General features: G+C 43.4%; 1 protein-coding gene across 2 annotated transcripts in view; it reads right to left on the minus strand.

Annotated features, from left to right (window-relative positions):
• Positions 1-21873, minus strand: part of LOC141105922 (protein mono-ADP-ribosyltransferase PARP14-like) — a 166832-nt gene that overhangs the window by 15854 nt on the left and 129105 nt on the right. For both annotated transcript variants that reach the window (XM_073596138.1, XM_073596146.1), the window contains 2 exons: positions 14416-15054; positions 1992-2125 (listed from right to left, as the gene is read on the minus strand). In XM_073596138.1, the coding sequence (XP_073452239.1) occupies positions 1992-2125; positions 14416-15054 (773 nt within the window). The remainder of the gene's footprint in view (positions 1-1991; positions 2126-14415; positions 15055-21873) is intronic.

The raw sequence follows: 21873 nt of genomic DNA on the forward strand, positions 1-21873 counted from the left end.
TCGTACATCATCACGTACGAATCCGTCGGACTTTGGTGTGATCCTGTGTAGGCAAGTCTGTTCGTTAGGAAAGTCTGTCGTAAGTACGCCGAAAGTCCGTCGGATAGACCGTCGGACCAGTCTGGTCGAAAAGTCCGCTTGTGTGTACGCGGCATTAGGGTCCTCAGTCTAATAGGGACCCAGTCACGCACACTACTTAGTGAAGGCAACCAGGGCACACATTTCTTTTAGTAAGCCATTGAAAGCTATCAATTTATTGTTACTTTTGCAAATACACCATTAAGTATGTTAACCCTTGAAAATGTATTGTTGGTTAACATGAAATAATATTCTGCTCGCCACTGAATGTAAAGAAAACTAATCACGTAAAAGGTTCATCAGGTTACATTACACAAACCTGTAAAAAATGAACTCTCCAGCCAATAATGTACAAAGAGAAGATACTGAGCCAACTGAAACTATTGAATACAAATTGATTTAGGTAAAATAAGTTTAAAAGTATTTTCTGTTTGATAAAAAAAAAAGGAAATGGTTTATGCAGCTAAAGAGAATGCAGAGTGGTTTATCCCTTGCTTATGTTCAGACAAATATAAAAGTTTACTCATTTTATTTTTGAGTTGTTTACTGCTTTGAAAAGTCTGAGTAGTCTAGATAGTAATAGTATGATCCCCTGATGTTCACATCTATTAACAAAACAAAATTTATTGAGTCAGGATAGAGTCACACATCTCACCTCTTTAAATGCAGGCCTTTATGTGCAGATAACAACCTTAAATGTCACTGTAAACATCCTTATTCCTTCAATTATTCCCTAAGGCAGGCCATAGATTCCCCAATCAATACAGATAGTACTGACAGATAGTACCGACAGGGGAATCCCTCCTGGCGAACCATTGTCTGCTCCCAGTGGGGGGGGGGGGCGGGGGGGCGAAGTTGTCCCTATTGAGAGAGAACAATGATTTTTTTCTAGCAGCTATAGCAGCAACTAGCGATAATGAATCCGGCAGGCTGGTTGTACCCAAAGTGATAGATTGGTCAACTTGGTACATTTAGCCTGTCCACACACGGTTTGAATCGTGGCCGGTTCCTGCCGAATTGACCGAGATTCCAACCGACTATCGCTGGCCTAACCCTAAACACCCTTACTTTTGTCCCTTTTCGAAGCTCAATTGTTAAAGCCCCCACGAAAAAGACTTTAAGGCTGGGTTCACACTGCAGCATACTCCAGCTCACAGTACAAGTCCGGTGCGTCCCCACTCACCATTTCAGGTCCGATTTTAGCCCGAATTTTTGGTTGAATTTGGATCTGAAACGGACCAAAAGACGCACAGGACTCCTGTGCAATTCGCACTGGAGCTGCTGGGGAGATGTGTGAACCGGCTCCATAGAGAGCTGGTCACAATCTCCTGCTATGCGAATTGGATGCAGAGAGACCCATATCCAATTCGCAACAATGTGAACCCAGCCTTAATATTAGGACACTTACCTGTCCAGGGATTCCACGATGTTGGCACCCCAGACGATTTTTGGATTGGCTCTCGGGTGCTGCTGCCACCATTCGTGGTAAGGGAAACCAACAGTGAAGCCTTTCGGCTACACAGGCGGTTCTTTACTTCGCATGCGCAAAATGCACTGCACTTTCTAACTGTCCCAGCAGCGGGGGAAGGAGGAGGGGGTGAAACTTCCAAGAGACGTCACTGTTGCGCAGTCTCCCGGAAGTAGGGACGGGTACCTGTCAAAATAAAGTACCCATTCCCCCCTCCCCTCTGAAAGGTGCCAAATGTGGCTCCGGAAGGGGGAGGGGAAAGCAGATAAGCGTAAGTTTCACTTTTGGGTGGAACTCCACTTTAACCTACCTACTAACTGAAAAGTTTAGTTACCCCTTCCTTTTTTTTTTCCCATATCAAATTTCACCAGTAATTCACTAAAATAAATGAATGGATTCAGTAAATTTGCAATGTTGAATAAATATGAGTGGTTAACACTGTTACCTTCACAATAGGTGTTTGGACAGTTCCGCTGTAAAGGTCTTTAACCTTGTTATATTCCTCAGAGTTTTGAGTCAATTGCACTATCTTAAGCAACTGTCCACCCATGTCATCCCAATTCTCAGGCAGATTTGTTTCTGAAAGCAAGAAAAATCTATTAATATGTGCATCTTTTATGTATAAGAAATGAATGCCACCCTTCAATCCTTACTTATTTTTTTTATCGTATTTGCTTGTTTTATTATTTCATTTGCTAGGTAACTGCATTGAGTACAGTCCACTGATATTCCCACCACTTTTGCCCAAATCAGTGTAATTGTTTTTTACTAAAATATTAGTTGTGGTTACTTCTCTTCACAGTCCTGTTTAAAGACCATTTCTAGCTAAAACCTAACACCTTAATTTGTGTGTGGGGACAAATAATTCAGCACTGCAAATGTGCCTACTAGCCCCTAATGGTTCCCTTGTGCTAATATATCACCTTCATACTCTCTTCTTAGAGGACCCAAACATAGGAAGTGTCCACTCAATGCAGGCAATGAAAGTGAAGCCCAAAGAAGGACCTACCTCCTTTACATGGAGTAAGAGAGAAGACTCTGGACCTAAACATCATGTGGATGCAGACTTAGGAAACGGGGAATTTAAGTAGGGGTTTTAAAATTGCTATGCCATTGACCAGTTAGAATGTCAACTTGGCATAGAACCTGACGTGATGACATTTTGTTCAGCCCATTTACATCTCATTAGAAAATCATTGTGGTAAATTAGGGATACTAAATATATATGAAGTGCGGCAGCATGAGCACCAAGAAGACTGCCATGGGTATAGGATAAGTTCACCTTTTGTAATCTGTTTGCAGGTAAAAAAATGTACACGTATTATTTTTTTATACTGCAGCCTGTAAAGCATTACACCTGTGATCAGCAGATCATGGGTGCAATGCCAGGATCCTGCAGACTCTCAGTAGGCTGTCTGCTCATGCCTCCTGTACAGGCAGATATTTACTGAACCATGAACTATAAGAGAGCTCACCAGCACCCTCGCAATTCATTGGGAGCTACAAGCTGTCTGCTACAATGAAAGGTGGTATTTGTAGTTCATTCATTCTCAGGAAACTGAATGAATGATGCTGCCATATAGACAAAGCCCCCGCAGCCACACTGTTTTTGAATTGTGGCAGCAGGTGAGGGGAGAATATCCCCTGGTCACAATGAGGGATCAGGGTGTGCGGGCAGGTGTATTATTGTAACATGTTACACCCTAAATATGGGTGTAACATTTTACAAAGGTGTGAACTTATCCTTATTAGGACTCGTACACTGCCGCTGGTAAACGGACGTTTAGGAGCAGTTGGGCATTTTTTTCAGTTGTCCCTGAACTCTCCTCTGTTATCTTATCAGTACATGTACACAGGGTCGTTTATAGTCGTTTCTAGGCAGTTGAGTTTAGAAGCATTTTTTGAAAAGCAATAAAATGCATTCAGAATGGATGTTCAGAGGCATTTGAAACACCAAATGCCTGTAACAGCTTGTAAACGCGTGTAAACGCCGTAACTCACATTTAGCTGCGTTTTGTTTACAGGCTTTTTTCATTTTTGATTGTGCAAAAAATAAAATAAAAATAAAAATGCTTCTAAAGCGTAAACACAGCTAAACGTGGCATGTAAACGTGGCAAAAACTGACATTTTTAAACTGTCAAGTTAAATCATTCAGGAGAGGTTTTAAAATGTCCTGTGTACATTAAGCCTTAAACTGCTTAAAATGAATGTGACAAGACATAAACAGGGGAGCTGACTTGTTTATTTCTTTTTGAAAGGTGCAAGCTCCAGAGTCCTCCTTCTTATGGCCCCTTTCACACAATCGGACCGTTCAGGTCCGCCTGTCAGTTTTGACGGCGGACCTGAACGGGCGATCCATGTTAGCCTATGGAGCGTCAGATGTCAGCGGAGACATGTCCGCTGACATCCGACCCTGTCTGATCCGCTAAAAGCAGACGGATGGCCCTACGTCCAGGTCCATCGCTATCGGATCGGGTGAGATCTGACGAAAACGGTCATGCTGTCCGTTTTCGTCCGATCCCTCCATAGGCGGCAGCGGCGCCTGACAAGCCCCTCCCCGCTCAGTGAGCAGAGAGGGACCTGTCATCCGCTGGCTCAGCGGAGATCAACGGACTGATCTCCCACTGAGCTGGCGGACTCCGTTTCCACGTGTGAAAGGGGCCTATCATTGAGGGCCGGTTCACATCACATGCAATCCAGTGTGGTTTTTTTTCTACATTAAAAATGCATGGACAATAGGTTACATAGATTCAGATGGCATAGTTCTGACCATTGCAGTGTGATCCAGTCCAGTCGACAAAAGCAGAACATGCTGCATTTTTTTTCTCAATGGAACTGTAGTGGAACGTGGAAAAACACACCTAAAATCCACCGGAGCACACATGTCACTAATTAGCCCCCTTCGCACTAGTGCAACTTCTGATGTGTCTTGAGTCACAAAGAATCGCATGACAAGGAAAATCATATTGTTTTCAATGGTGCCCTGTGATTTCAGCCCCATAGACATCTATGTTAACTCATAGAAGTCGCATCAGCATTAGATAAGAAGCTATTTCTATTGGTAAGATAAGATTTTTTTTTTTAAACCCTCTCTTCTCCTCTCAGGTCATTCTTGCTGCCTAAAAACTCCCTTCCAAAGCACATTTCATTCACACCCAAGCATAACAGAAAAAGGTGTTCCCCCAATCGCGTTTTTTTGCGTTTTTTTTTAAATGCTGGTTGCACATAAGGCATTCCCTTGAATGGGCTACCCCTTGTGTAAAAAAAGCCCATAAGTGGCTCAAGAATATTTTTGGTCATGGAGGGTCGCGTGTTTTTTCAGTGCACATTTTGGCATGATTGTAGCGTTTGTTCCGTGTATTGTAGTCCACTGTGGAGAGACGTATCCGGCAACTTCCCACACTGGCGTCAGTCAGCGTGGATGATGGGGCACATAAAGGTGCATTGAGCGGCAGCCGCTTCTTGGGGGTACATAGCTTTTGAAGCAGTTCATGGTTTGTCACCCTTGCTTTGATGGGATTTGTTTGAAGTCAAATGCCCATGGGCTCTATTGGTGTTTGTATGTATCTTTTATGCACATATATGTTTTTTTCAGGGGTCTTATTTCTGCTGAGATGCCCTTATTCTGGAAATATTCACAGCACAACCCCCAACTACAAGCAAAAGATTGATATGGTGACCGTGAACCTGGGCTCTGTTTTTAAACCCCGGGTTTCTATACTGGATGTCCAAGCATTAGGTTTCTGCTACAAAGACAACTATAGATATCTATCTTTACATTTAATATTCCTTCCCTCTTTACCCTTCCTTTCTTGATCTTTTCTTTTCCTTTTTCTTTTCCCTTTCTTTTTTTTCCCCCCTTTCCCATTTTCCCTGTCTTTTTTCCCCTTTTCCTTCTTTTTTGTTCTCCCTTCTCCCTCCGCCCTGTTTTCCTTTCTTTTCTTTCTTAATTTTCCTAGGTTCTCTACTGTAATGAAATATCTACTTATTGTGTAAAATTTTAAGAATCTCAGATTTGAGTGCTTGTTAGTGTCCGCCGTGGAGGGGATTACCTTTGGGTGCCTCTACCGTGCTGCATTCACCACCCACTGGGTTTCCTGGGTAAGCAATGTATGGTTCTAAAAAAACCCTAATCTATCTACTACTTACCAATTTTGTTTGTTGTTTTTTATTCCTCACTTTTGTTATTGTGTAATTGTTACAACTGATTGAATATAAGATTATTATTATTATTATGATTTACTATTTTGTAGATGACATTGACGGTGGACTCCTCCTGAGGAAGCGGTACAGACCGCCAAACATGTAGAAGACCATGTCAAGGTATACTACATTTGGTATCCTCGGTATCTATTAGGGACTATTGATCCTGTGATACCAATGATGCATGGCTGTAACCATTGTTTTTATAATTTTTGAGCTTGTATGCTTCTTTTTTCAAAAAAATAATTCTATTAATAAAATGTAAAATTTTATCTGAACTACTATCAAATCCTTGGGCACCAAGATAGTCCATTTTTCTATTTTTGGCCAGGGGCATGATTTAGGGCAGCCCTAGGCTTCCCTTTCCATTTGATCACTTGTGGATGATGGCACCCTACCCTATGAAAGATTACCCTTTCTGAGATACACCTTTTTACAGTTACGCTCAGGGGTGAATGGAATGTGCTTGGGAGTTTTGAGGCAGCAAGGATGACCTGGGAGGAGAGGCAAGGGTTAACCACTTACCTTCTGGGTACTTTTACCCCCTTCCTGCCCAGGCAAATTTTCAGCTTTCAGCACTGTCACACTTTAAATGACAATTGTGCAGTCAAGCAACACTGTATCCATACATAATTTTTATCCTTTTTTTTTCACATAAATAGTTTTTTTTTGGTGGTTGTATTTATTCACCACTGGGTTTTTTATTTTTTGCTAAATAAATGAAAAAAGACCGAAAATTTTGAAAAAAATATTTTTTTTATAGTTTGTTATAACATTTTGCAAACAGGTAATAGTTCTTCACTGATGGGCACTGATAAGCTGCACGGATGGGCACTGATGAGGAGGCACTGATGAGGCGACAATGATAGGTGGCATCGAAGAGCACTGAGAGGTGGCACTAATGGGCACTGATAGGTGGCATTGATGAGCACTGATAGGTGGCACTGGTGGGCACTGATAGATGACAATGCCCTGATTATCAGTGCCGATGTCCCTTTAACATAAGCCAGTTATCAGCTTTCTTCTTTTCTCCTCACACTGCCAGCATGAGGAAAGAAAAGCCGATAATTGGCTTGTGTTTACATCCTGTGATCAGCTATTACTGGAGGACAGCTGATCACGCGGTAAAGGGCCGCTGTGATTGGCCCTTTACTTCAATCTGTGATCAGCTGAGTCTGAAGGACTCGGCGATCACAGAGCATGCCGCCTGCAAGCTGCAGGAGGTGTGCGGGCAGCACAATCATGGGAGGATATCCATGAACGCCCCCCCGGCAAACTAAGCCTGTGCTGTAGCCATCTTTCTGCTATAGTGTGGACAGGAAGTAGTTAAAAAAGAACACAGAGCTTCTCAAAGTCTCAAAGGAATTCTTATCTAATGCTGATGTGTCTTCTGTGAGTCAAGTTGCATTGAAGTCAGATCAAAGTCGCCGGTCACGTGACCTCCCGCTGCTGTATTCCTCTGATCTACGGGCTACAGAGAGAGGGGCCGAGTTCCCTTCTCAGACATCAGCCGAGGAGGTCACGTGACCACTGTGACCGGCCAGAAGAGATCAAAGATCAGGTATTTGCAGGCTTCAGTTTACAAAAACAATTACACAGTGTAGACGAGATTACTATGACAGAGGAGCTGGCTGTAATTGTATTTTACTTTTTTACTTTTACTGCCAGCGACTAATAGTGACAGGAGAGGGGAGGTTGAGAGGGGGTGAGACACACAGGAGCTGACAGGCAGGGAGGGAGAGAGGAGAGCAGCGAGATGACGGAGGCACGTAACCTGACTACGGTAATCAGGGGTCAGCAGCCATGATTACCATGGTCAGCACACAGAGGGGGACACAGGAACAGGCAGGATCAGCCAGGTTCTTTACAGCTTAGAGAGTGGCAGATGAGACAGCACAAGCACTGTGCTGTTTAACCTCCCTGGCGGTATGATTATTTCAGATTTTTGATGCTGAAAGCGGTACCATTATTTTGCACAGAATTTTGAAGTTTTATAATATAGGCCTGTAATTCTTGGGAATAATTCACTTAAATCTGTCCAAACAAGAGTCTAGTAGACATCCCGGGTATGATAAAGTTGGAAAAACGAAATCAAAAATTATTGCAGAATTGTCGCTTTTGTTACTTTTAGTGTTTGATGATGGATTTCCCCACAAATCACTATCACTCAATTCTGCGAGTGATTCTAATTTACTATCGCTGTTTTCTAGCTGCTCTAAAACAACTTTTGATGTAAAGGGACAGTTTTGGTTGCTATGGACAATCACCAGTTTCCAGGCAGAAAGAACAGTTTTTATAATGTAAAACTGCATGAGGGCACAGGACAGACCACTAGGCACAAAGGGGATGTGAAATTATTTGATACAGTACTGTAATCTTTAAGATTACAGTATACTGTATCTGTACTGTGTGTTTTACTTTTTGAATTTGGCACCAAACTCCGTCCCCGTGCGTCGCAACGCTCCCAGGGAACGGTGTTCGGCACTGTGAATCGAGCGAGACACGGCAGCTCGTCGATCACAGCGCGGAGACATCGCAGGATCCAGGGGACAAGGTAAGTAACATCTACAAGGATCCTGCGATGCGATCCCGAGTCTAGCTCGGGGATACCGCTTTTGGTATTGAAAATCCACTCCGAGCCAGACTCGGGAATACCGCCAGGGGGGTTAATCTGCAATAAGGGAACAGGATCTCTCTCTTGGGGTTGATGTTCTAAAGGAGAATAGTCTGTTTCAAAAGAAGTTGCACTTTGACCAAAAGCTGAGGGAATTGAGGTGAAGCCCTGTTGATTTCCATCATCTAATTATGTGCAAGCAAAAATGCAGTTTTCTATTTTCCTTGCACATGATTGGGTGCTCTTTGCAAAGTGAAACTTCACCACATTTACTAAGCTCTGGGAAATCTCCCTTGTTAAGTAAAGGCTATTTGCCATTTTTAAAACAACTCCATTAAAGTGGTTGCAAAGGCAGAAGGTTTTTTATCTTATTGCATTCTATGCATTAAGATAAAAAACCTTCTGTGTGCAGAAGCCCCCTTTAGCCCCCCTAATAGTTATCTGAGCCCCATCTAGATCCACCGATGTTGCGGCAGTGTCTTGGCTGCCCGGGACTCCCCTTCTCATTGGCTGAGTCAGTCAATCAAAGTTAGTCAGCCAATAAGGAGAGAAAGGGGGCAGGGGCAGGCCGCAGCTGAATGGACACAGGGAGCTGCGGCTCGGCTTGTGTGCCCTCATAGCAAGCTGCTTGCTGTGGGTGCACTCAACAGGAGGGAGGGGCCAGGAGCGCTGAAGAGGGACCCGAGAAGAGGATGATATGGGCTGCTCCTTGCAAAGCCACTTCACAGAGCAGCTAAGTATAAGATGTTTGTTATTTTTAACTAAAATAAAAATGAGACTTTACAATCACTTTAAGTCCAATTGTTTGAACCTAGATGACAGCTGTGTTTAATTTTGTCTCAAAACAATGCATATGAATTCATAATATTCTATGCACAAAGCTAAACCCAGGCCATCAATGGACAGGGGAATGAAAATGAAATATAATAGTGCAGGGGTAGGCAACCTTAAAGAGGTGGAGTTCTACTTGAACAACATGAGAGAAGTCAAAGATCACTGGGCACAGTGTCACCTCCTCACTCCTGATTTAAACCTCTAATTGCCGTACTACCGTGTTGCAATAGCGTGCATTGCACGGCAATTATGGGTTTAAATCAGGTGATGAGGAGGCAACATATCGCCACCTCACCACCTGTCAAATACACTCGGTTTGCCTGCTGCACATGTCAATGAGCCCTTAGTTGCATTTAGCAGTGGCTCATTCACATTGGGTTGGGGCAGGGGTGATAAAAACACATCTTAACTATGGGGTTTTATCACCTCCCAAACTCCAAATGAACCCTTATAACGCGTACACACGAGCGGACTTTACGGCAGACTTTGCCCGGCGGACGGGATTTCGTCGGACAATTCGATCATGTGTGGGCTCCAGCGGACTTTGTTTTCTCAAAAGTTGGACGGACTTAGATTTGAAACATGTTTCGACAGACAAAAAGCCACGCTAGGGCAGCTATTGGCTACTGGCTATGAACTTCCTTGTTTTAGTCCGGTCGTACGTCATCACATACGAATCCGTCGGACTTTGGTGTGATCCTGTGTAGGCAAGTCTGTTCGTTAGGAAAGTCTGTCGTAAGTCCGCCGAAAGTCCGTCGGATAGACCGTCGGACCAGTCCAGTCGAAAAGTCTGCTCGTGTGTACGCGGCATTAGGGTCCCCAGTCTAATAGGGACCCAGTCACGCACACTACTTAGAATTTGATGGACTTTGGTGGATTGTGTATAGGCAAGTCCGTTCATTCAGAAATTCCGTCATAAAGTCCGTCAAAAAGTCCGCCGGGTAAAGGCTGCCGTAAAGTCCGCTCATGTGTACGTGGCATTACTGTTCTGAGCCCCCCTATAAAGCTGCTTTCACATGAATGTTCTGCAGTTTACCTGCACTGCTGGTTCAGCGCAGCGCATCTGCAACTTTCCTGCGTTAGCTGCGTTTTACCATAGACTTCTATTATATTCTGCAGTTGTGGTGCACTTTCTGAAAACATACCAAAACTCCTGCATTCAGAAAGTGCATCAAACCCCCAGGATGTAATAGAAGTCTATGGCTAAGCCCAGCAAACCCTCAGGAAAGCTACAGGTACACTGCACTGCACCCACGGGGTGGGTAAACCGCAGCACATCATTGGTTCAAACTGACCTAAAAATCTCTTCTCTCTGCTGCTGGCACCACTCTGGAGACCGCTAGCTGGGATAAGAGGTGGAGTGCAATTGGTATCACTCCGCGGGACAGGAGCCAGAGGCATTGGCTTATGCGGCTCTTGCTCCCCCTTCAGCTCCAACTTTACAAGTAGTCTCTCTGCATTGCACTCTGTTTGTTGCTCTAGGATAGTGGATCAGCAAGCCCAGACCATGATCTACCAGCCACCTGTCCACGATCTACTGGAATACTGGTAAATAATGATCTACAGGTTGCTGACCCCCACAATAGTGTGTATTATCCTAGTCTTCTGTTTCAAAAGTTCTAAGAAAAAGGTCTAGAAGACCAGTAGTCAATTTTCTACCATAAATGTGCACAGTTTTTAAGTGAAGCCAGTAGTAAACTCTTTGTAAAATTAGAGCAAAGAAAACAGAAGTAAAACTTGATTTGGTTCAAATAGTTACCAATCACCTTAGATCCTAAGGTGAACTTTCATAAGTAGCAATTGGCAACAGCTTCACCCTTGGCTTTAATTTTTATTGCTTTACTCTTTTTAAATAAGCCAGACAGAGGTTTTTCTTGTTAAATATTTTCCTGGACCAGAATGCCTCACCCTTGGCTTCTTTTATGCTAGGAGAAAAAAGGGTTACTAAACCCACAACAGTAAAATCAGTCTGTATATGCAGAATAGCATTGTTATACTCACTGTGGAACCTAAGGGGTTAATCTTCTGCATTGTGTAAAAAGGATGTTTGATCCTGAAATTCTCTGATACTCCCCTTCTTCCACAGTCCCGAAACAATCTCTTTATAGAAAAGAGCCTTGGGGGCAATCTGCACATGCTTAGTTTGGTGTGTATTGCTATAGAATATTTTTTTTCTTGGAAGAGTGCATGTGATCAGCACAGGGCCAAACAGTACTGTCCAAACAGAAGGTCAGGGGTCCTACAGCCTCATAGGACAATCAGGGGAGAATGAAAACCCCTCCTACAAGCTTTAACCGGTGCTCTGCTGGACACTGATAGAAGTCACAAGACTGCTCTGTCTCCATGTTTTGTGTATTGTGGGAGACCAGATATAGTTGTAGCACCCCTCTGGGTCTACTGGGAGCAGAAAGGTACCTCCAGATACAGGGAGCGGGCTTTCATTCACCCCAGGGCTGAGTCCATGGCTATAATGGAAAGTTTGAACAGAATATAGGCGCCAGTCACTTTAGGTATTTTTCAATGCTTTAATTAGAACTTGATAAAGGTTGTAGGAAAGAGGTTGAGGGGAGGCTTCAGATACCCTTTTTTGCAGATCACTTACAGACTCCTTGAATCAGAGGACAAAACAACTTTCTTTTAGCAGATCTTGAATACCTGGGTAGGTCTCTCACACAGAGCTAGCAACCAGTAAGTGCCCTGATAAGCCTCTCTCACAGACCTAGCAGCCAGTAGATGCCTAGATAAGTCTCTCGCACAAACTTAGCAGCCATGAGTGTGTTACCTTGATTGGATTGTAGAACAGCTTGACAGTACTAGAACCTTTAAGCCGACCCGGCGGTACTGTAAGGGTAGTTAGATATAGGTGCGTTCTCCAAATGAGTTACCAGGCCCTTCTGAGAGACCAGCATTCAACCTGGCTCTCCAGCAAGGGTCCTCCCCTGGATCTCCTCAGCTTGGTTCGGCTTCTTCCACTTAGGCAAGACAGCCTAAGGACCACCTCAGGAGTAGTAGGCCCCAGATAGGCTTCTGGGCCTACTGCAGAAGATGCAGCGATACAGCCTCAGGCCAGAAGGGCCCCAAGGTAAGAACTGACTAGAGCATATGGCATCTGGTCAATAAATACCCCTTCCTAGAATGCACAGCGGCCAGGAACCTCCTACTGGGCTGTTTCCGGAAAAAGAATATTCATTACAACTCAACCTAGTTGTAATTCTGTGGTACCAGTGACACCTACTGGAAACAGTGGGAAATGCACAACCTAGTCAAGTTTAGAACAGAACCAAATAAACTATGTACAATCAATCTGAGCTGTTTACGGCTCAGCCAAAAACTAAATTTACACTATAGCCCCAATTTTAGGAACAGGGGGCTACACAGTGAATGCAGGGTCTTAGGTTTAGTAACACTTTAAGTTGCAAAAAAATAAAAAAAAGTTAGTGACTGTTTTCCATAGACATTAAGCCGACCAAAGTTTTTAGAGGGCCAAGGGTAAGGAAATGACCTTATTACCAAAAAAATCTTTGAACAAATATGCATTTTCTAGTTTGCATTGTTTATGGCAATGCGACATTGGTGTTGGTTTATTGTGGGAGAAAAAATAGCAATAGGCCAAAAAGATCTAATTTCTTTCTTCCCTAAGATCAGCTGGTTGCATAGACATACCATATCTATATGTTTCTACAGATAAACTAAATCTAACTATCTTCTCTTAGCCAAATCCTAGCCTATATTTAGATCTGCAGCTGCCATGGTGCTGCACATGTAATCAGCTATGACACCAGCTGTTTGAGGGCTTGAACGTTTGGTTGAGAGCTGATATAAGCCATTGGCAACTGTGTCAGTCATCACCAAAGGGCCTGCCTTGAATACAGCATACACTGCGCATATGCCAGTAGGCAGAATGTATTTGAAAACACTGAAGCACCAAAATGTATATGTTTGACTAAAGGGGAGCTTTCTTAAAATCGTTAAATTCAAGGCATGCCGTCAATGATAACTGTGACAGGTGCTCCTAACTGACCTGGCAAACCATCAAATGGCTGGTTTCATGAGACATGTGCAGCACCATGGCAACTACAGATTAAAGCATAGGCCAAGATGGCAACTTCCTAGGGTATATAGGAGTTTTTAGTTCCACGTTAAAGATTTAATAATATTTATAATTTGATGATTATTTTAGGAAACCATTAAATTGGTGGGTTTAGTTCCACTTTAACTTCTTCAGATCCGCGCTATAGCCGAATGACGGCTACAGCGCGGACCTACTTTGCCGGAAGGGCGTCAATAGACGTCCTCCGGTGCTCGACCACGTGATCAGCTCTAAGCCAATGACACCTGATCATGTGATGTAAACAGAGCCAGTAATCGGCTATTTTTTCTACACACACTGCTAGCATGAGGAGAAAAAAAAAGCTGATCACCAGTGGCTGTCAGAGGGACATCGGTCCCGATCAAGGAGAGCTGCCGCCAGCTCATCTGTACCCACCAGCGCCACCTACCAGTGCCCACAGTGCCACCTATCAGTGTCACCAATCAGTGTCTCATCAACAGTTCTGCCCATCAGTGTCACCTACCGATGCCCATCAGTGCTACCTATCAGTGGTACCTATCAGTAATACCTATCAGTGCCCATCAGTGCCATCTTATCAGTGGCCATCAGTGCTGCCTTATCTGTGCCCATCAGTACTGCCTTATCTGTCCCATCAGTGCCACCTTATCTGTGCCTATCAGTGCCCATCAGTGCAGCCTATCATTGCCCACCAGTGCAGCCTCATCAGCGCATATCAATGAAGGAGAAATATTACCTGTTTTCAAAATTTTATAACAAACTATGAAACATGATTTTTTTTTTCAAAATTTTCCATCTTTTTTTGTTTGTCTAGAAAAAAATAAAAACCCCAGCTGTGATTATATACCACCAAAAGAAAGCTCTATTTGTGTAAAAAAATGATAAAAATTTCATTTGGGTACAGTGTTGTATGACTGCGCAATTGTCATTCAAGTTGCGTCAGCGCTGAAAGCTGAAAATTGGTCTGGGCAGGAGGGGGGTTTAAGTGCCCAGTAAGCAAATGGTTAAGGTGAAAAGAGCATATCACTATAAGGCACACACCACTATGTACAGTATACATACTGACAAAAGCCTTTACAATCAGAAGTAAAATTTAAAAAGAATAAAAAATGTACTATAATTATAAACCCATGGTTCAAAAAACATACCATTTTTTAAGTCTTGTCGAATAACATTGACTTCTGGGCTATCCACCTCAAGTGTTGCCGACATTTTTTCCAGATTGACCTTTGCTTGTTTGCCATTATCAAGTGTTACTGTTACAACTCCTGTCTTTGCAGTCTGGTATCTATTTTCTAGTAACTGGTTAGCTTCAAGACTAAATGGGTAGGAATCCTCGTCATCTGCATAGCCCCACTGGATCAGGAACCCAGATTGTTCCATAGTCAATTTTTGAAGCCTTTCACTTATAATGGTGGTAAGCTTGCTTTGTACCTTCAATGCCACTTCAAGAATATCCTTTTCACAGCCATTTAGGAAAATGAAGTTTTGTAGTTTGTCTAATATCATATTTACTTCAGGTCTTTCATTCACCACTGAGAAGACTTCCTGAATTTCTTTCAGGGAAAATGTTTTCAGAAGCGCTTGTTCAATTTTCTCCTCCTTGTATTGTTTATCGAATTCTTCTTTAAGACGCTGTTTTATTTCATTAACATAGTCCAGCTTATCTGTCACAATAACCAACAAGACTGCAGGAGGTACAGGAAAAGGATGCAGAAAAACTGTTATATCTTGTATAGCATCGCATCCAGGAAGCCACAACTGTTTTAATCGAGAACTGAGCAGATCTAGAAATAAGATGCAGGGAAATAAAATAAATACATAGCAATTTGATTGAACCCTCTAGTTTTTTTATAGCTTTCACTGAACTAAAGTGAACCTTGTACTAAATGCAAGGTCTGCCAATGTGTCTGCCCCCACCTCATGTTAACCAAACACTGCATTTCAGAAATAAAATTAAAAAAACACACTGAAAAATGTAGAAAATGTATAAAAAAAACCTCACTTTACTCCCAGCCTATGGCCACTTAAGCACTGTGGCATTACAGGACTGTGCAGGAACATGTTCTAGTGGGATTTGGGATTCTGAACTTTCCCAAGTTCTCACAAGAAGACTCACTGACATCACACTTGCCTAGGTGGGCCTGCCGGAAGCCTGGGAATAAAGTGAAGCCTGGTACACACTTTAAGTTTTCTTACATTCAGCCCAGCGAGTTGATCGAAATAAACTGTCAGCTCCGGAGCTGCTATGCGCAGTTAGTATAGCGATCTCCCCCGATGAGCTATTGTGTTCTAACAGGGGGATGACCCCCATACCCCCCCACCAGAACACTCCGATCAGTGCTTTCTGCCAGTGGGTGAGAGCTCTAATCGGGAGTCGGTTGGCTGCTGGTTTTTCAGCATGCACATCTGACAAAGCCAGTCTCCCGACATTCGGCCCGTGTTTTTTTCTGTATTGCAACATTTGAAAGCAGGAGGTGGGGCAAGCCACAGTGCAAGATCTGTTTTAAACTGAAATCCACTATGAGTTTCAAATAGCTTTTTCTAGTAACATTGTGCTCCTAGCCTGTAGCTCCAAAGTTCTACCAGGACAAAGAGCCAAAGTTAAGTACTGTTCATATTTGTGTACTCACATGTTTGCAGAATATTTCTTAAAAAACACTTTTTCTTTTTTATCATCACACCTATAAATCATTACTACGTGGGTAATGTGCCACCTACAGATGAATGGACACTGGGAGAAAAAAACAGACAGGAAGTACCCCTATATACAAAATATAGTGTAGCGCTATATGCACATATAGATATTGTATCAGTTTTACCTTAGCAAACAAACAATGTTGTAACAATAAGTGATACAAATTAACGTAAAAAGTGACTACAGTGAATAGATACCGTGAATCAAAGAATATAAAAAAATATGAAATCAGACAATGAGTCTAAAAAACATACATGTGTAGTCAATCAAATAATATAGTCCATAGGAAATTGACGATTATATTGATGATAAAATAGTGAAATGGAAAACCACCACCAACAAATTCATAAGTATTAAAGTGCCAAAAAATAGAAAAACTCCTGGGATTTCCACGTAAACGGAATGGTTCACTACTGGCAGATGGATAAGGAGGAAATCACAGATGGGTGGAAGATCAAAATAAGTGACAGGACCATCACCGGAGCATCAGAAGAGACTTACCAGAATCAGATGACTTGAGAAGACATACGTCTTACAAGTCTCAGAAAGCGTGATGACCACCAGGTCTGGCGAGATGAATCGTCAAATTATCCTCAGCTTCCAAAAGGGGAGGGGAAGGGGTCTCACCACAGTTTTGATCGTCCCCAAGACAGTCCAACAGGCCCAGTGGATGTTTTAAAAGTCATGCGAGAAAAAAAGCTCACATGGCATGATAATGTTTAAAAGCAACAATTTATTAAAATGGTAAAAATAAAACACTCACAAGGTAGAAGATCAAAAACAGCTTATATAGAATCAATTGCGGTAATCGTAAGGGTGGACCCCTTACGATTACCGCAAGAAGTTGGAGTGGTTCACTTAACCAGATCCTCCTCTGGTTGTGGATGAAGAGTGGGTGGATATAGAGGAGGAGGTGGTAGGTGTAAAGCTTCAAGAGGATTAGATGGTAGAGTCCACGTCGGAGGATTATGAACCTAAAGAAATTCAGGGGCTGTCTGTCAGTCTCTCAGCTTCAGAGGGGTGTTGGTACATTCCCTCTCTTAGATGGTTTAATTAAGTCACCTCCTGCCGAGTCCATGTCTGGTACCCAGATAGCAAGCAATTGTGCTGCATGTTTAAAAATGACTTGCTAAGCTATTGCTAGACTTGCCAGGATTCACAAGTTTGTTACACAATTGCATCAAGTATGCATTGCATGACTCCAGATCAACTTTCTTTGCAAACATTATGCAAGTCTGCTGCAAGTTCAAGTTCTGGTTCAGTTATGTTGTGCAATAGTCACTCCACCACAGGGATCACTGTGGCTGAATTTTCATGTTGTAGACTTGCAAAGCTCTTGCTGTAGAATCACCAATGAAACTTTGCTCTTGCTAGAGCAAATTTGCTACAAATTGGAAAAGTGTCAACTAGAACTTGTGCTTCAAGTGCTCTACAAGTGTACAACTTGCCAGTGAAAATGTGCAGCAAGTTCACAGAATTCAACACTGCCACAAGGCTGCTGGCTTTTTTGGAAGCCAGATAAAAAGTGATTTCGGATGACTGGGCCCTTTCCACAGTCTCTCATAGGTACAAATTGAAATTTCTGAAATTTTTCCTTCACAGTTTGAGGTCGAATGTGCCTGTAGATCTCTTCACGGTCCCAAAACAGAAATGCGCGACTTTGGACCTCAAAAGTCTGAACAAGTCTCTCAAAATTCAGACGTTTTGGACATTGGTATGGAGTTTGTTCATTCAGCAGAGAGATTTTCTTGCATCTGTGGACATAAGGGACGCTTATCTCCATGTTCTAATTTTTCCCACGTATCAGATATTCTTTTGGCCGCAGTGTGTTGCGGGCTGTGGAGTAGTTTCTTTGGACCTGGTGGTTACAGTGTCTCCCTCCCCTCATGGGGATTGCTTTGGGACATCTGAGGTAGTCATTAAATTTGATTTTTTTGTTTACCTCTAAAATCTATTTCCTGGAGTATATCATAGGACACAGAGGTCCCTCCCTTGTTGTTGGGGATTCATTGCATGCTAAAAAACGAAGGACCTTCTTGAGTATGACGGGTTATATAGTGGATTCCTGTTAGTTTTTTCTGCCAGTGTCCATTCACCTGTAGGTGGCACACAACCCAGGTAATCATAATTTATAGCCTGTTCTGTGTCTTGTGATGTACTCCAAGAAATGTACTTTTGAAATGAATGGGCTGCCCTATGTTTGAAAAACAAGCTAAAAAAATGCTAAAAACATGCATTCCTGCTACGCAAAGTGTGAATGGGGCCTTAGAGGTGGTATATAGAAATGGCTGGTGTAGCAATGTCTGCCAGCTAGGAGAGGTGAATTCACTGGCCTCTAGCTCCAGCACTGCAGTGGCAGCCAGTGTCTACCTGAACTTCTAAACTGGCTCCTGGCACATTCGACCCCTCTCTGAATCCTGAAATTTCTGCACCTTCACCCCCTTTAAGCAGAAGCACTACTCCATTCAGGCCCTGCAGACAGCACTGCAGATTACAGTTAATACACAGCATGGTGTGGAGGTTGACAGCGCAGAGTTCAAGACTCGGAGAGGAGGTGGAGCATGCAGAGAATTTCTTCATTCCTCAATATTTCTTCATGGCAAGAGATAACACTGTTGATTGAAGGGGAGGGGGAGTTTCAGGACCCAGAAGTGTACAGATTTCATGGCAAAGCAGAGAGACTCTGCAGCTGTCCCCTCTGCGCCAAAATCGGGACGCAGCCTGGGACAAAGCCAGCATGGGACAGCTTGCCTATTAAAGTAACTGTTGGCAAGTATGTAGAATTGATCCCCTTACAGAGCAGCTGGAAGGAGAAAGCTGGCAGCACTGCAGGGGGTTCCACGGGAGTCACAAGGCTGAACAGCCATCCCTCCTGCTCAGCAGGTGCTTAGATACCCCTTTTGGACTGATGGAGCCCGGGCCTGGTACAGAAGAGCCAGCTGTACTGCCTTATCAGCAGCCCTGGCAGAGACTATACTTATACTGTATCTATACTACATACAGGTTAACTGGGACTGTTGTTAAGTGCGCTGACACTCTAAAAGGGCCCCAATGATAGCCGGCAGAAGAACATCTTACATTTTATTCTACAGGGTCCCTGCTTTCAGAAAATGTATCATGGTTTGGGAGTTAAAAGGAGAAGTATGGCCAAAGCTCTTTTGGCCATAATTGTCCTAAGGATCACAGTACTTCGTTCTGCACTCCGATGATCCAGATTCAGCCGACAGCAGGTCAGCAGACATCATGGAGCCGGTCCAGGCTCCACAGGGAACCCGACAATGTCCGGACCTGCCCAGATACCTGACTGGTATTTGGCTTAGTCTCTCAGTGCACCACTAAGAGACTGAGACAGCCGCTTCTGCCTGCTGCACAGCCTGGTGCTCCAGTGAGCCCTAGAGGGAGAGCAGAAAGCCCCTCTCTGCTCATGGAAGACCGAGAACTGAGTGATCAGTGGTCTTTATTTGCATAGTTCTCTGTGTAGAGGTGGCAGAGGACAGATGCAGCATTGGATGGATGCTGCACCCACTTAGGTGAATATGAATGTTTTTTTTTTCCCGAATGCTTCTTCTTCTTTTTTTAAAAGTGATTATCTAACAAAAAAAATGATTTTATTGCTTGCAAAAAATAAAAAAATTGCCCTGGTAGAAAAGTAGTCAAGTCATTGACCAGAAAAAAGCATGCAGCTCAAGAACGTTGGCAGGTCCATTACGTACAGTATTAAAGCCACTTGATTAGTATTACACCTGCATTTTCAGAAGGGGAGGTCCACAATGGCAGCCAAGAAATGCACTTGTTCAAATATAAAAGTGTGACCTTACAGTAAAAAGGACATATTGATAAATGTAAAATTGTATTAAACCTTAAAAAGAAAACTATAATGTACTGCAGCTTACAAATCGTTAGATGTGGTGGCTGCATTAATTTTCTTATATTAGCTATTTTTCCTTTATTTCACCTGGTGATTCAACCATTAACACACTTTCTATCTTGGGATGTCTGCATTCTGAATGAAGTAGTAAAGCAGACACCTTTGGATAGCAGCATTGTCAGTTGGTGGAGAGGGTAATGTTCGACTAGCAGATTCAGATGATTTGACTAACAAATTTAGGGCTTCATGTTTACTTGCTCTTCATTTAGCGCAGCCGTGAAAAAACGCAAAATACGGCAAAATTGCGCTGAAATTATGCAACAATTTGGCCACTGTTTTGCCGCAGTTTGTGGTTTCCGGAATGTGGTTCTTCAGTAGAGAGAGGTTGAGGGAGGTTGAACCTCACATAACCGCATCAGCTCCTAAACTCTGTTAAAAGTCTATGTGTATGTAGCACCCTGATGGTTAGGCAGGGTTGCTAGTAAATTTACCTGCCAGGTATAGTTGCCTTGGCCAATTGATAGGAGATCAATTGATTCCACCCTAATTCTGTAATTGCTGCACTTCTCTCTTCTGTCACTAGATGGCCGGGTATTTGGTGACATTAGATAAGACAAGAGCATTGCAAGGACAGATTAGGAAAAGATGGGGTATCTCAGCCAATGGGCAGGGATCTTCTTGGGTCCCTTGGCCTGCTGGGAGAGCCTATTTATTTGGATGAGGTCAGGTGATCGGGGTTCTGTGCCACCTGGATGGCTGTCTGGGTGGATGTGTGTTGTGTTGTCCCGGGCTGCTAGGCCAGAGCCTGAGGCCTATCCCGGGGACATCTGGCTGCTAGGCTATCTGAGGGCCTATCCAGAAGCAAGAGAGTAGCATAGGTTTGGGACTGCAGCTTGCAATCCAACCATAAGTGATGGTTCTGCCAACCGGAGAACCTGTCGTGGTCAGAGGTAGAAGGGAAGCTGTCGCCACTAAAGGACCATCCACTTTATTACCAGGGACCACAGTGAGTAGCTGAATCAAGTACTGGAGCAGTATTCTCACCAGCCAGGGACAGTGAAGAATTGGGAAACTTCAGCAGGTGTCAAGCCAGTGACCCAGCCAGCGGAGGAGACGCTTGCAGAGCAGCCTTGTGTGCCAAGCCAGGAACCGAGCAGGCCAGTGGAGTGACTCTTGAGGAGTATCTGTGAGTGACAAGCTAGGGACCCAGCGGGGAAGCGGGGGTGATGCTTGAGGAAGATACTCAGTGAGAAAGGTTGGAAGAGCTCGGGAGATCCAGTGGCAGTGGATCAGCAAGTATAGCCAGAGAGACTGGGAGCTCAGTGTAAGTGAAGATCTACAAGAAGTGATTGTAGAGGAAGTACAGAAGTTCATTACAACTTATGTTAGAAACTGTTATAAGACTCTAGCCATAGGAGACAGCGATCCTACTCATGCAGATGTGGTGTCTTGCTGGATGCCTTTCCCTGCATGGCTATCTACCTATAGAAGTCTCAGTGTCTGCTAATTCACATTGCAACTACTAAAGGGTGTCCTGGCCCTAAACACTCTCTCCCACAGTTCTGTTCAAGAGAAAATAAATCTCTTTGCATTCAAAAAGTGTCTGGCGCCCATGAATCTACCTTGCACTACACCCACCATGCCTTGTAACCCACGCTACATAGAAGGGTGTCAGCTGTCCCTAACTCTGGAGGTAACTATTAAGCCCAAAGAGGCCCAGGACCTTGCTACATGTACTGTACATTAGGAGCTTTGGCAAAAAAATGACAAAAGCGCCTAACTCAAGTATTAGGAGCTGCTAGTGTACATGAAGACTAAGCTGAACTCCAGCTCACACTTTATAAGCAGTTACAGCAACAGTTTTTCTTCTTTTAGTACAAAAGGTTTTACATATATTAAGAAAAGCTGACCATAGTTAGCACCCATCTCAGTGGTAAATGGTTTGTCTCAACCCTCTGTTACTGTGTCTGGTCAACTTGGTCTGTTAAAGTAAGTTGAAAAACAGACTTACTGGCTGGTTTCCCAGGTGAAAATAAAGGG

This window comes from Aquarana catesbeiana, linkage group LG01 (genome assembly GCF_042186555.1).
Source record: "Aquarana catesbeiana isolate 2022-GZ linkage group LG01, ASM4218655v1, whole genome shotgun sequence".
NCBI lineage: Eukaryota > Metazoa > Chordata > Amphibia > Anura > Ranidae > Aquarana > Aquarana catesbeiana.